The sequence below is a fragment of the Myotis yumanensis genome, unplaced genomic scaffold, assembly GCF_028538775.1.
Source record: "Myotis yumanensis isolate MYYU_CA2020_CCGP unplaced genomic scaffold, mMyoYum1.0.hap1 SCAF_5, whole genome shotgun sequence".
NCBI classification, from domain to species: domain Eukaryota; kingdom Metazoa; phylum Chordata; class Mammalia; order Chiroptera; family Vespertilionidae; genus Myotis; species Myotis yumanensis.
The window spans coordinates 32,454,940-32,470,804 of record NW_027223756.1 but is presented as its reverse complement, the minus strand read 5'-3'; the positions used below and the strand labels follow the sequence as shown (position 1 = coordinate 32,470,804).

Below are 15,865 nucleotides of genomic sequence, written 5' to 3'. Positions count from 1 at the left end.
ATGAGGATGGAATTGATATATGGTTAGAAGCATAAGATGAAATGTATGTGTCCCACTGTCTCTTTCCCTCTGTCACAGACTGACAACTTTTTATATAGTAACTATATCTATATAGTAACTGAAAGAAGGCAACAGGGACCAGAGCACCTAGTTGAATTGTGACAGAAATGTAGTATGACTGAGAAATAAACCTGTGTGTGTTAAATCACTGGAATTTGCAGAATGGCACGGCAGCACAACCTAGACCAGTGGTTCTCAACCTTCCTAATGCCGCGTCCCTTTGATACAGTTCCTCATGTTGTGGTGACCCCCAACCATAAAATTATTTTTGTTGCTACTTCATAACTGTAATTTTGCTACTGTTATGAATCGTAATGTAAATATCTGATATGCAGGATGTATCTTCATTGTTACAAATTGAACATAATTAAAGCATAGTGATTAATCACAAAAACAATATATAATTATGTATGTGTTTTCCGATGGTCTTAGGCGACCCCTGTGAAAGGGTCATTCGACCCCCAAAGGGATCTTCGACCCACAGGTTGAGAACTGCTGACCTAGACTATCCTGATTCTAACAACCAGAATCTCTATTTGCTCAAAGCATGAAAATGACATTCCCTGTAAAAGAACTATACAGAGATGCTTTAAAAAATATATTATTGGCATAATTGCATGCTCCTGAGTTTGAAATCAAATATCCAGGGTGTCCCTCAAAAAATGTATATCAATCAAACAGAATAGAGAATTTAAAAATAGACCCACCCATACAAGGACAACTGATTTTTCACAAAGTTGCAAAGGCAGTTCAGGAGAGAAAAATAATAGTCTCTTCAAAAGCCGGTGATAGAGTCCTAACCAGTTTGGCTCAGTGGATAGAGCTTTGGCCTGTGGACTGTAGGGTGCCAGGTTCAATTCTGGTCAAGGGCATGTACCTTGGTTGCCGACACATCCCCAGTAGGGAGTGTGCAGGAGGCAGCTGAATTGATGTTTCTCTCTCATCAAGGTTTCTAACTCTCTATCCCTCCCCCTTTCTCTCTGTAAAAAAATCAATAAGATAAATTTTTAATATCTATCTATCTATATCTACATCTATATCTATAGATAGATAGATATATAAAGCTGATGATAGAATAGTTGTATATACATTTACCAAAAAAGTGAAGTTTGCCCTAACTGGTTTGGCTCAGTGGGTAGAGCATTGGGCCTGCTGACCAAAGACATTGATTTCCTTGCGTTGATTCCGGTCAAGGGCTGGTACCTCATACCTCGGTTGCAGGCTCCTCCCCTGACCCAGGCCCTGGCAACCAATCAATGTGTTTCTCATACATCGATATTTCACTCTGTCTTCCCCTCTCTCTTCCACTCTCTCTAAAAATCAATGGAAAAAATATCCTCAGGTGAGGATTTAAAAAAAAAAGTGAACTTTGATTTATGCCTTGAACCATACACAAAAGTTAAATGAATCTACACCTATATGTAATACCTAAAATTATAAACAGTATAGGAGAAAATCGTTGTGAACATGTCTTAGGCAAAGATTTCTTAGATTTGGCATCACAATCCATACAAGAACAAATTGATAAACTGAATTTTGTCATGAAGAAAACTTGTGCTCTGCAAAGGGAGAGTGTAAAGACAAGCAACAGATGTGGCGCAGAACAGGGAGGTGATATATACATATTTAATGCTGAGCTGTTATCACTTTTGATATCTTTAAAAGTTTCTTTAAAGCATTTATATATTAATAAAGGGGTGCATTTTTCTGGGGAGGTTAAGTTCTAGAAACCAGAATGGTTAACTCATGAATGTTTGGAGAAGTTGGCCATCTGTTTTACTTTGCAGGTTGTTGAAATTAGTTGAAGACCAACAGGCAGAAATCCTTCCACTCATCCACTAGGGGCCGCCCTGGGGATTCCTGAGCAGGTGTGAGCGGGAAAAATTAAGCTGTGCGCATGCGTGGCGGGGCTGTGGGCGGGGCTGTGGGCGGGTTGTGGGCGGGGCCATGGGCGGTATGTGGGCGGTATGTGGGCGGGGCGGGGGGACGCCAAGGAGCGCTGTCCTCCGCTCGCAGCCACTCTGAGCTCCGACCGGAGTGCCGGCTCCCGCCACCGCAGCGCGGCCGTCGGACGTAGGGCAGAAGCAGAAACACACGGTGTTGTATGTATTAAGGTAGCATTTCCTTCTGGGGTCGCGGTGGACTTGGAGGTATGCGCCCCGGCTGACCGAGGCCGCTAGAGATTTGGAGACGCGCTCACCGCGCGTTTTCTTGGGGAACTAGGAGGCGTGACCTGGTATCCTTAGCGCCCCGAGGCGTGAGGTGGGGAGGAGACCCCGAGGAGTGACCCCATCCTCCCAGCTGGAGACCAAGACCGCCTTGCAAACTCCCCACCCTCACCCCCCACCCCCTGCGTCTGATTTGCCCTGAGGTCCGGTGGTCGGTGGCGTTTTACAGCCTCAGTTCTGTTCTTGTTTCCTCCGGGTTGTTGTTTTTCTGGGGGGCGAGCACGGGTCCCCGCGGTCCCTGGATTCGGTCATTTTGCTCATCTTTGGAGGGTAAAGATTGCACCCTAACCCCTCTCTCAGACGTGCATCAGGTGATGTTTGGAGCCTGTGTCGTTGCTGGATGAGGGATAACTGAGACTCGCGGTGGCTTTAGCGCGACCCCTCCAAGTGCTCTGGTTTGCAGGACGATCGGGTAAGAGTTTATACTCGCCACAGGGAAATACATGTCCAAGAGGAAAATAGATGCAGTTGGAAGAGCCTACTATACCCTTTAAGATGTACTGGTTTTGTCTTTGACACGTGTGTCCAGAAATGTTCTCCAAAATATGAAGTAGACTAAATTAGGATTATTTTCTTTCAGAAAAATGTTGCAAAATGCTTTCCTGAATGGTTTGCGCTAATTGTTAGATCCCTTACTCTACCTTCTCTAAGACGGGGACTCCCCGTTTAGAAGGCTTCCTGTCCAGAGCCTGGGCATTCAGAGTCCGGGGAAGGTGGAAACACTGCCCTTCGGGGACTTTTAACACATTGCCCAATTCACTTTCTGCATAACTCTTCTTTGCATCTCAAAAGGTGTTTTGAATCGATATATATTTTCAAAACTTCAGTTTTTCATATGAAAACAAACAAACCTGTTCTAAGATTAAAGGGTTTAAAAAATAAAAATGTCTTAATATCGCAGAGACTTTTGAGAGTATAGAGAATTGCTAAATCACTGATAAAGAGTGAGGACACCAAATAGCTGGCAATCACTGCTTAAGGAAAGATTTATTTGACATAAATACTTATCTTTTGTCTTGTTGAAACCTTGATGATATTATCATTTGACTGGGACTTTTTTTTTCATGTAGATTTTAGATATAGAAGGCAACTAACTAACTTAGAGGTGATGTGGGCTGCAAAGAACGTAAATATTTTTGACAACATTCCTAAAAAATTGAGTTTTGTTCTCTGCTTGGGTTCTATTTAGTGGGAGGAGGTGTGTTAGAACGCTATGTGTTTTAGAGCTGTGTTTTTTGAACAAATTTTCAGTTTTCCTGTCCGGGCCACATCTCCCTTGTCACTGTACCAATAACTGGGACTTCAGACCCCACAGCAGAGCCCATCAGCCTGGTGACAGCAGTCTGATTTGACAGTGCGCCACTTTAGAAAGTAACTTAAAGGACATTTGCTAATTCCTCTTCATTTTCATCTGCTGCTTCTAACAGATTTGTCTAGCCTTTTAGATAATTTTGAATCTTTATTATCTGTAGTATTTATACAGCATTTCTAGTGTTGTGATAATTGGAAAGTTGGAACCTAGAAGTCCTTTCTGTGTATTCATTTAGCCAAGTTGGAAGAACCTGGGGAGGTGCAGAAGGTAGTTGCTTCCATTGCTGCCACTAGCTTGGCTTTGGGTGGTTTTAGTCTTTCTCCTAACGTCTTTGACTATCTTTCCCTCAAGAATACTGTGGGAGCCCGGCCAGCGTGGCTCAGTGGTTGAGCATCAACCTATGAACCAGGAGGTCACGGTTCAATTCCCCGTCAGTGCACATTCCTGGGTTGTGGGCTTGATCCCCAGTAAGGGTGTGCAGGAGGCAAGCAATCAGTGATTCTCTCTCATTATTGATGTCTCTCTCTCTCTCTCTTTTCCTCCCTCCCTCCCTCCCTCCCCCTTCCTCTCTGATATCTATATATCTACATCTACATCTATCTATCTACATACATACATACATACTGTGGGAGATTTCTTACTTTTAGAGGATCTGAGGAGCGTGGCCACCTGATCCACCAAATTAATAAACATATCAAAAAAGAAAATTGGGTTAGGGTGGTTACTGAAGCCTCGACTTTGAGTCATCATTACATGCTCCGCAATGCTAATAAACCTGTTTTGTACTCCAGAATTGTGCTAAAGATCAAGCTTGCTCATCTCTCCCTTTTTGGAAGTATGGCTTATCACTTGATGGGATCCTGTACAGGCAGTCCTCAGGGTATGTCAGACTGACGTACATCAGAGTCGACGTACGTCGTTTCGTGGTTACGTCGCCATCTCCCACTTACAGTATTTATATATAAAAAAAGTTCCATCATTTCGACGTATGTACATATGTGCTTTATGTTTTTTATTATTTATTTACCACAGGTAAGGGTCAAGAGTTGTTATCTCTTCATTTATTTTTACTGTTTCACTTCATTACTGCTGTGTATGTGCTCCATGTGAGTGCCCTAGGTGATTATGTCAGTGGGTTCCAACTTTTGGTGAAAATCGCGTTGTGTCACGTAGGAACGGATCTCTGACGCAACCCGAGGACCTACTGTATTCTGGTTTTGTCTTCTACCAGCCTCCCAGGTCCCAATAGTGACTCTGAAGCAGCAATCAAGTTCCTTCAGCAACCAGGTATGTAGCTCATCTGATCCTGAAAACTCCAGTGAACCGATTTGAGATAGGTACTTGCATATAGTCTTCTTCTGGGTCTTAGGTAGTGATTTACTATATATACCATTACCAGATTACTTTATTATTTTCTAGCATAAAGAATGGCCTGAAAACACAAAAGTAACCAGCACGTGGTATTTTGTGGAAGAGCCACACTCAAGGGGCCGCAGTTTGCCGACCACTGGCTTAGGGGAATACAATCCATTTGTCTTTCTCTTATTTGTGGTGTTCCTTTCACTGTGAGCCTGATAGCTCCTTTCTGCCTGTTTCTGGATTGGAATGTAAAGCACAGAGAGCCTACCATTCTATTGCCTGGAAAATAATGATTTCGATAATAGAACAGATGGTAGTGGGGGGAGTCAAATTGTGGAAACCGGTGTCTAATATGTTCTCCCTATCTGCCCTCCAAAGCTCTAATTTAGGAATAGGATCCAGAGGCTGAGAGCTGGCAGCTGTTAGACGGAGATTGAAGAGAAGTTTTTAGTTGCGTAATAGGTTGTTTCCTCCATCTCCTCTGTGTAGTTTAATTTGGCTCTCAAAAGTAATAGGATGCATTTACTTGTTTTTTTACTTTATGACATTTATTCATGATGCCCAGGCAGTGAGTTTTGTCATGGTGTAGAATAGTCATTCTTTTCTTCCATGTCCATAAACTGCTCCTAACTCTAACAAGTTGCTGTGCCTAAAATTGGCCAAACCTCAAGGAGAATATGAATGTATCAATTAAGAATAAATCAATTATATCTATCAATACCACTGAAAAACTTAAAAATCACAGAAGCATATGTTCTGTTAATAGCAAACTTGTCAAACTATATTTATATGGGAACAATAAGTAATAAAAGTTATGTCTGCTTATTTAATTATCACAGTTGCAGTGGTATTATTGCTGCTATAACCAGAACTGAACAATTTATGCAGCCTATTAAGAAATAAATGTAATTATGGACTACCTTAAATGTTTTGTAGTATCTTTCCATACATATTCATTAAAATGTGAATTTCAAAGCCATTTGACTGTTTGATCTACTACCTTCTATCTTATCTTAGTAGGGCTTCAAGTGTAATTCCTGGCAAGTGTTGCAATATTTCCACTAACCAGGCTGGTGGTTTTTGTTTTTTGTTTTTGATTTTTTTAATGGATAGGCTTCCTTCTGAGTAGAAAAAGAAAATAGTTTGTAATCAATAATTTTCTAACAAAAACTTGCAATATATACAATGATTTATAAATATCCTAAGCACCAAAATTATTGGACTTCTACTTATACATTCTGATGAATGTGTTTTTGTGGTATTTTGCCAACTTAGGAAGTGAAATCAAATGGATGTTGGTGAGTACCCCGGGGCAGCAGTTACTGCATTTCATTCATCCCAAATGAACTGTAACCTGCAAGCCTTCTTTAGGTAAGAAAATTGGTCATTTGAAAAATAAATGATCGATTTCTAAAAATGACCATACATGTTTAGGCTGGAATTTACATATTATTTTCAAGCTAAGAAAGATCAATTTCGCCAAACCGGTTTGGCTCAGTGGATAGAGCGTCGGCCTGTGGACTGAGGGGTCCCAGGTTCGATTCCGGCCGGTCAAGGGCATGTTCCTTGGTTGCGGGCACATCCCCAGTGGGAGGTGTGCAGGAGGCAGCTGGTCGATGTTTCTCTCTCATCGATGTTTCTAACTCTCTATCCCTCTCCCTTCCTCTCTGTTAAAAATCAATAAAATATATTAAAAAAAAAAAAAAGAAAGAAAGATCAATTTGTTTTGCATTCTAAAATGTAGTTTACGACATTCATTGTCAAATTATTTTATATGACATTTATAGTTTGTGGATGAGTTTTGTGCTCTGAAAACTAATGTACACAAGAAAAAAATAAAATGTAAATTATTTTTGGTACATAATATCCTTTAGTTATGGTGATTCTATCAGTGAATTGGCAATTTAATGATTTTACTAAATAAGCAATATTAGCAATCAATTCATATTACACATGGTCAGATTTAATATATAGCACAATTGCTTTGTCTAGAATTGCAAGGTGATTTTTTTAACCTGGCATTTTGAAAAAGTCTTTGTTTTATTTTTGGCTTTGCTTTGCTAGTGAGGAAATGTATTGAGGATGACTTTTTGGTAATGTCTTAGTGAAATTTTATCTATTCTATAGGCTACCAAATAAAACAATCACAAGCAGAATGTCAATAAATGTGTTCTACATTAGGGTTTAGAATTCAGTGTTGGTTCCTTTACCTTCCCCGGGCAATCATATGTTATTTTAGGAAATTAGCATTAAAGAATAGATCAGACCTTTCAAATAGCATATGCTTTGAATTATTGACGTCAGCAGTTTCATATATTCTGCATTGTATTGTTGGGCCAGTTCTCCATCATGCATGTGATTTTAGTCAGATTAAAATGTATGTGGTAGCACTTTTGCCTGATGCTTGAAACACATAGCTTTGCAACTATTTTTGCTTTCCATTTCAGTTTTCCAAACTTGAAAGATGACTTTTCATTTTGTTCAGTGACTAGGTCAGTCCTGCTTCTGGGATCCAACTCTATGTTGTGATTAAGAAATGTTTCACATCAGACAGAGTGACTCACAAGACAGAGATATTTATATATTAAATAACTATTTCATTAGATTTAAAGGTATGTTTTAATTATGACACTGAATCTTCCACATATACATTTCTGACAATCAAGGGTGAAAAGAGAATTGAATAGTCAACCAAAGTTAATGTTCAAAAGTACTCTTACCATTATTTTGCCTCTCAAATAATTGTATACGTAAAATACTTCGGATTTTTATGTAAGAACCTGTACAAGATAACCCAATATACTTGGGTATATCTGGACCTGAAATTTATTGCAACTTAGTTGTATTTCAGGCTGACTAATACCTGGAGATTTATCATTTCTTTCTGTTGGAGAAGAACGCTCTTTCCCTTGTTATTTTTCATTGGCGGGGAAATAGGTGTGTTGCTTACACAGACTTTGCCCCTGCCATGGCCAGTTTCTCTAGAGCTTTTGTGTCCTGGGTATCATCTGAAGTTATAACAGGTCATTTGACTTTTTATTAGAATTGTGCTTCAACTTAATGAAATTGGTTCAGAAAAATGCACTGGACAATTTAAAATAACAACAACTGCAACATGTATTGAGCACTTACTATGTGTTGGCACTTAAGTATGCTTTAATTCTCACAACAACCTCCCACCTTGGTACTGTTGTTCTCCCTGCTTTTCAGATGAGGAGACTGAGGCTTAAATTAATTTTCTCAGGCAAGATCACATGGTTAGTAAGTGTCAGAGCTGGGACTCATTGAGACCTCTGCTTCTAATTGTGTTTTACTATTCCCTAGTTCTCCCAGGAGCTCTTAGCACGATTGCTTTGTGATGCATCCTTCTGTGTAGGAGACGATAAGAACACAATAACTGACCAGGAATAAACCTCGGACATACACAGTTTTCTTGAACATTTCCGCTTTGAAGCCTCCCCAGCGACCCCCTCCCACATACACACTCAACTCTGTAGCCTTGCCTCGCTGCTTGTTCCAGCTTCAGTGATGGCATTGGTCACAGCATTTTACCATTTGGCCACAGCCCTCTGAGCACAGGTTCCCTCCTATTGATCTCTGTACCCGCAGCCTATAGCAGTACTCATCAATTCATAAAAATGGGAGATTACTTTTGAAACAGTCTTAAACTGTTTTTCACTGTTTTAAACTGTTATGCTATACAATTAGAGCACAAACACATAATCGGAAGGTGGAAAAATGACCACGTCATACTTTTTAATGTTTCCAGAATGAAGAGGCGCAATTTCCCTGTTGTGAATAAAATTGTCCCGTCGTCACCAGCCATGAAACAGTCAAAACGTGAATTCTACTCTTCTCTCAACCAGACTCCTGTGTACACTGCTCTTCCAGACTGGGGGAGTTTGCCTCTTCATGTAGTGTTACACATTTTTCAGTATCTTCCTTTAATAGATCGGGCCCGGGCATCTTCCGTCTGTAGGAGATGGAATGAAGTTTTTCATATTCCTGACCTTTGGAGGAAGTTTGAATTTGAACTGAATCAGCCAGCTACTTCATATTTTAAGGCCACTCATCCTGATCTCATTCAGCAGATTATTAAAAAGCATGCTACCCATCTCCAGTATGTCAGCTTTAAGGTAAGAAAAATAAGCATTACATCGAAACCATGGCATATTTTACCAATATTTTTAATACCTAGATTCTTATGTTAAGCAGTGAGTGAATTTTGCAGAATTTTATCTCAAACTATTTCCTGTTTTTCTGTAGTTATTTGCATAGATTGAGATGTAGAACTTGAGCTATAATCGAATAACTAAAACTTCAGTTTCCTTTACCTGGGTGCTATTATTAAAATTCAGGTCATTGTAAAAGATTTGAAAGTATGAAGTGCTTAGAAAGTTAATTTTCCATAATCTCTTTTCCTTACTTTTTTATGAGACATTTTGTATGAAGAAAAAATACTAATTTACTTTATAGCTCGAAAGCTGAATACAATTTTGCAAATGAATTCTGTTAAGTAAGTACTTGTCCGTAACTTTCTAATAAGTTCGACCTTCATGAGATTAAGATTTAAATTGTCTTTTTAGGTTGACGGTAGTACTGAGTCAGCAGAAGCTGCCTGTAATATACTTTCTCAGCTGGTAAATTGTTCTATCCGGACCTTGGGCTTGATTTCTACAGCCAAGCCAAGTTTTATGAACATGTCAAAGGTAAAGACGCTATGCTTTTTTGTAGGATATACTAAAATTCTTGACAAACTGGCAGAAAGGATTCTTTTCCTAAAAACAGACAAAATTCTACTTGTATTCAAAGAATTATTTAAAGCAATTTTCTGTTGACGAGCACTTATTTTTGCTGAAATAGCTTATTCGTGGTTTTATTCTTTAGGTATATTTTAGTCATTGTTTCCCCAGTAAATAGCATTAATATAAAGTTAATGATATGATTTTCAAGTGCTTGTTTACTTAGTTACTTTGAATAAAGGGCACGGAGGGCCAGCAAATGGGTGTCTTCCCTGTCACTCTGGAATCTCTCTTTGGAGGTGGGACAGTATAATATCTGACTAAATAAACTATATTTGTTAGGATGGTGTTTGAATCTATGTAGTAGACACTCCAAAACAACCGTGGCTTAAAACACATGACTGAAGTTTATTTCTCTTACGTTAAAGAAATCCCGAGTGAGACAGTCCATAGCTGGCATGACGTTGTTCGGAACCCAGGCTTCCTCCAGGCACTCCATTCTCTCCAAGGCATTTCTTCGTTTTCAATGTCGAAGACGGCTTTCTGAGCCGCAGCCATCACGTCCTTATTCTAGACAGCTGATGGGAGCAAGCGGGGAAGGAGGGTATGCCCTCTCCTTCTCAGGGAGACTCGCCATAGTATCGCGTGACGCTTCTGTTTGTCTCCTAGGCCAGGATTTAGCCCAATGGCCGGCCACACCAGGTTTCTGGGAGGCTAGGAGAGTCTTTCAGCTGGGTGGCAATGTGTCCAGCTAAATGTTGGAACTAGATTACCAAAGAAGAAAGGATGAGTGGTGGTTAGAAGCAACCAGCAATCTCTGCCACAAAAACCAGTGACTGTCTTCTCTTCATCCGGGCTTCAGCTTGAATGCCTTCTTTTCAGAGAGGCCTTCCTCTACCACTTGCTAAAACACCTGTTCCTCCAGCTACTCTCTATTATAACATTTTAGTGTTTTTGTATCATTCGTCAGTACTTGGAAATACCGTACTTATTTAGCATGTTTATTCTCTTCTCGCCAGCCTAAGTCATACACTCTTGAAGGCAGAGATTCTAATTTGTTTACCATGATAAACCCAGACTTAGGATAGTGCCTGCTACATAATGAGCACTAAATTATGGTTGTCAGTAAAACGGGCTAATGGAAACTTTCCTATAGAAGAGGATAGAGGAATAGTAACATCTTCTCCCTCATAAACTAGGTCATGGCTCTCTTAGTAAGCATTTCTGCTAGCTTGTTTATCTTTTTAAGAGATGTGCTGGGGGAAAAAATGGGTCATTTGGGGATTAGAGTAATACAATTAATCAGATGAAAATGTATTACGTCTAAATAGTTATTTTCTTGTTTATAAACTATGGATCAGATGAGCCTAAAATTCTTAAATTCTAAGCTGTCTCTCATGTTACACATCAGCTTTAAGAGCCAGCTTCTAGATAAGCTGATGCCGACACCGGAGAGAGGCCGCAGCCATGAGCAGGCTTCATGTCAAGCTCTGCCTCTGTAGTAAAATGAGCTCTGTGGCCTGTACGGGGGTTGTGGATCTCTCTAAGCCTCAGTTTTTCATTTATAAACTAAGGGAAAATAAGTTAAAAGTACAGCATTTTGCTAGACATAAAAAGTGCTGTAAGAATATATTGTTCCTATAATAAATTTGTACAGGTTTCCCTGCTATCCAAAAGCAGAGCTTTCCTATGAAATCTTTTTTTAAGCCGAAATAGCATAAAGTGAAGAAGCTATTACAGTGGGGCCTTGACTTACGAGTTTAATTCGTTCCGTGACGGAGCTTGTAACTCAAATTACTCGTATGTCAAATCAAAAAGTGAACGAGTGAGACACGTGATGCTGGGCTGATGTTGTGTCGTTCACTGTGACGTTCGCTGCGCCAACTAGCGGTGGGGTATCTGAAGCTGGCTCGTAACCCGAATTTTAGCTCGCAACTCAAAGCAAAAAATCAGCTGAGAGACAGCTCGTATCTCGAAAAACTCGTTGGTCGGGACACTCGTAAGTCAAGGCCCCACTGTACCTCAGGAGGCATCTTACTAACAGATGCACAAAACACATTAAAATGAAGCACAGATGCTCACAGACGCAGGGCAAAGCTGTGGCGGCTTGATGCTGAGATGTTGTGTGGCTCCTGGAGAAGGAGGGTGGCAGGGCCGTTGCCCGGCTCAGGGTGCACGCTGCCTCTACGCCTCGCTGCCCATCAGATGCTGACCATTACTTTTGCTTGTTGCCTTTTTTCCTATCAGTGAAATACTCCGGATTTCTTTCGGTTCGTGAAAACAGGTACTCATGGAGGTCTTTTGTAAAAGTGAAGTGGTGTAAAGCAGACTTTTGAAAAACGGGGAACCTGTACTCCAATACTTAACTGTGTCCTTCAGGACTGAAAGAGTCCACTGAGAGTTGATTAAAGGGGGGAAAACCTTATATTTCTTAACGAAAAGGAGTGCTGTATTTATGTTTCCTAACAATTTTTGGCATCATCAAATTTTGCAAAGAGGTCTAGTCATCCACTGTTTAAAAATTTGTAAATCACTTAATTAGTATAAGCCAGTAAGTTTTCTTAAAAATAAATTATGATTTACAACCAATTTGATCATTCTAAAAGGGACAATAGAACCGTTGATAAATCCAAATAGATTTTGAAAAAGGAAAAGTGATCATGCCTGGATATGGTTTCCAGACTTTTTATCCATGTCCAAAAATACTAGTTCTGAAAACTTGTAAAACTATACCCATTTTGAGTTCAACCTATAAATAAGTTTGAGTTTGTCAATATTCAAAACAGAAAGTTTCAAAACATACTTTTAATTTGCCAGCAAAGAGCATGTCCCTAAAGAAAGGCATCATTTATTGATTTATTCATCAACAAATATTTGTTGACCTTCTACTATGTGCCCGATACTATTTTAGGTGCTGGATATAGAGGAGTGAATAAACCAGGTAAGAATTATATTTCTTCTAGGGCAAGGGTTGAACAGGTACAGGTAATAAATATTTTAGGCTCACACAGTCTTACTACAACCCTACTGCTGCAGTGCTACCAACTCTACGTATCTAGCACAGGGTGAAAGCCAACGTACACAATACATACTGGGAGCAGCATGGCTGTGTTACAGTAGCTAGTTATGGACACTGAAAGAGTTTCATGCAATTTTCACATGTCATGAAATAACCTTCAAAACATTTTTTGCAATTATTTAAAAATGTAAAAACCATTCTTAACGCATGAGCTATACAATAACAGACTGTGGACTAGATTTGGCTGGCAGACTATAATGTACATAATTATATCCTTTTAATATTGAAAACTAAATCCTGAAGATTGAAATAATTGAAAGACATATTTACGAAATCTTTTGAAACTTTTTCCTTTCTCACCATTCCATTTATGAATTATAAAAGTATTTAAAAAACTACACTTTGTTATAAAAATATCTTTTATTGGCTAATGGTGTTATGAAAAACAGTCATATGTTGATGCCTTTTACTATGCTATTATTAGCATATGTTGATATAATAGTTTTAATGAATTATTTGATTGAAGCGGTAGATCTTTAAATAATGTTTTCATAATTTTTTTTCTTATTGTTGTGCAAGTCGCATTTTGTGTCAGCCCTTACAGTTATTTTTGTCAACTCAAAATCATTGTCCTCGGTCAAAATCGAAGGCACGCCAGTGGATGACCCCTCACTGAAGATTCTCGTGGCCAATAACAGTGATACTCTAAGACTCCTAAAAATGAATAGCTGTCCTCATGTTTCATCTGATGGTGGGTTATATATTTTATAAGCTTGCATAATGTTTTTTATAGTAATAGTAACAATGCAGTTTCTTATTGAAAACTACATGCTTCTGAAACATAATTTATTAAACTTTTATAAAAGAAATTTTAATCTGTAAGCTAGAGATAGCTTGAATTGCCTCTCCTAAGAGTATTGTAATTATATATATTACATATGTATATATATATAATTATGTATATCTTGGCTATTTTAGTAAATAATGACTAATAACAAATGTAAATTGACAAAAATGTTAGTATGATCTTCGTTCTTAAGAATTTTTCCCCATTTCCCACAGGAATCCTTTGTGTAGCTGATCATTGTCAAGGCCTTAGAGAACTGGCATTGAATTATTACATGCTGAGTGATGAACTTCTCCTGGCACTTTCAAGTGAGACTCATGTTAATTTTGAGCATCTTCGCATTGATGTTGTGAGTGAAAATCCTGGACAAATTGAATTTTGTTCTATTAAAAAACAAAGTTGGGATGCACTTATTAAACACTCCCCTGGAGTTAATATCGTTATGTACTTCTTTTTATATGAAGAAGAATTTGAGACATTCTTCAAAGAAGAAACCCCTGTCACTCACCTTTATTTTGGTCGTTCAGTAAGCAAAGCAGTTCTAGGACGGGTTGGTCTTAACTGCCCACGACTAATTGAGTTAGTGGTATGTGCCAATGGTCTTCAGACTCTTGATGATGAACTTATTTGTATTGCTAAACACTGTAAAAACTTAACAGCCTTGGGCCTCAGTGAATGTGAAGTTAGCTGCAGGGCATTCATTGAGTTTGTAAGACTATGTGGGAGAAGGCTAACCCAGCTATCTATAATGGAGGAAGTTTTGATCCCTGATGACAATCACAGCCTTGATGAAATTCACACTGAAGTCTCCAAACACCTGGGAAGAATATGGTTCCCTGATGTCATGCCTGTCTGGTAATTGACTACCAAAGATTCTTAACTATTTTTCAATCAGTAAGATGAGCTTCTTTCAGTCTATGCGAATGTAAATTTTAAGATGCATTGCTAAAATATTTTAGGTTAAATATTTCATCATTTGTAAATTGTCTTAATAGGTTGCAGCAGAAACATTAGAAAAAGTACAAGAAATTTGAGAAGCCAGAAATTTTAGTAAAAGGGCACAGAGACTGTGTTGTGGTTAGTTGATATGCTAAAAACTACAGTTTCTAGATAAGCTTCTTAGCCTTCCTTGATGGAATATTTCACCTTGCTAAATAAATTTACAATATTGAGCCTAGGCTCCCTTAAATTATGCCATTTACAACTTTATATTATTTTAGTTGTTTTTGTTTCATATTAATTTTAATATATTTTATAAAATATTTAGTATTAAAAACAATAAAATCAAAATATAGATATAGAGGCTGACTTCATTATACTTCATTTTCAGTACTATGTAAGATCATATTATGATTTAATAAACAACTTTTAATTTCCAATACACTTGGAATTCTACTTTATTACATTAACTTGGGAGAAAATTGATAATAAACTAAAGTGAAATAATATTAATTCATTTTATGAAGATACTGTGTTAATTGATTAAATACACTACTGAATTAAAAAGGTAAATTTTGCAGAGTGTCTGGGAGGGAATCAGTGTTTACTGATCTATTACTATGTATCTGAAATGATGCCGAGTCCTTTGCACAGTGATCTTACAATCTAGTCAGTAACACAGTAAAACTCCTTCATGGCTATGTATTAACTTTAGGATAAAGATATACCTTTAAAATGACCCACAAGATACTACAAGACCTGGCTTCTTCATACTTTGCTCTCATTTTCTCCCCACCAAACTGCCCCTTGCCCTTCTGCTCCCATTCTCTTTCAGGTCCTTAAGACTGTCATGCACCTTTTAGTCAGAAGGCATCGGTACATATAATTCTTTCTACTTTGATTATTCTCTTTGCTCCCTCAGATCTTTCCTTTAGAAGTCTTTTCCTCAGGGAAGTCTTATGACTCTCAGCACTCTGTGGCTTTCCATGTGGTGCGTACCACTATTGTACTTTGCCATTTACTTGTATGAGTATCTGCTTATTCTATTTCACAGTGTAAGATCACTATTGGGTTTTATTCACTGTTGTGTCCCCAGCATCTAGCATAATATTTAGCACCATAACAGGCACTCAGTACATTTTACTTAAGTACTTTCTTTTTCAAACTTGTTCCCGCCCCCCCCAAATCTTAAATTTAATTCTCAGAAAGAAAATTAAAAATATGTTTATTATTTTCCAGTTTTGAATATTTTTAAGTATTCAGGAAAGCATATTTTATTGTTAACATTATTATAGATATCCCCCATCCCCCGACCCAGGCCCTGCCCCACCCCAGGTCTTCACCACATTATTGTCTTGT

General features: G+C 38.5%; 1 protein-coding gene across 5 annotated transcripts; it reads left to right on the top strand.

Moving 5' to 3' along the window:
• Positions 1-2,090: 2,090 nt before the first annotated feature.
• LOC139011664 (F-box/LRR-repeat protein 21) lies at positions 2,091-14,757 on the top strand. Of its 5 annotated transcripts, none has more exons than XM_070417155.1 (7): positions 2,091-2,174; positions 4,774-4,887; positions 6,235-6,330; positions 8,729-9,095; positions 9,546-9,668; positions 13,300-13,471; positions 13,783-14,757. In XM_070417155.1, exons 3-7 carry the CDS (start codon positions 6,248-6,250, stop codon positions 14,424-14,426), a joined length of 1,389 nt encoding a protein of 462 aa, XP_070273256.1. In that variant the 5' UTR covers positions 2,091-2,174; positions 4,774-4,887; positions 6,235-6,247; the 3' UTR covers positions 14,427-14,757. The 5 variants fall into 5 exon arrangements, with proteins under 5 accessions (XP_070273256.1, XP_070273255.1, XP_070273259.1 ...); XM_070417154.1 differs by lacking the exon at positions 2,091-2,174 and adding an exon at positions 4,352-4,480 and having other exon boundaries at positions 4,832-4,887; XM_070417158.1 differs by lacking the exon at positions 2,091-2,174 and having other exon boundaries at positions 4,746-4,887; positions 6,235-6,257; positions 8,911-9,095.
• The last annotated feature ends 1,108 nt before the right edge of the window (positions 14,758-15,865 follow it).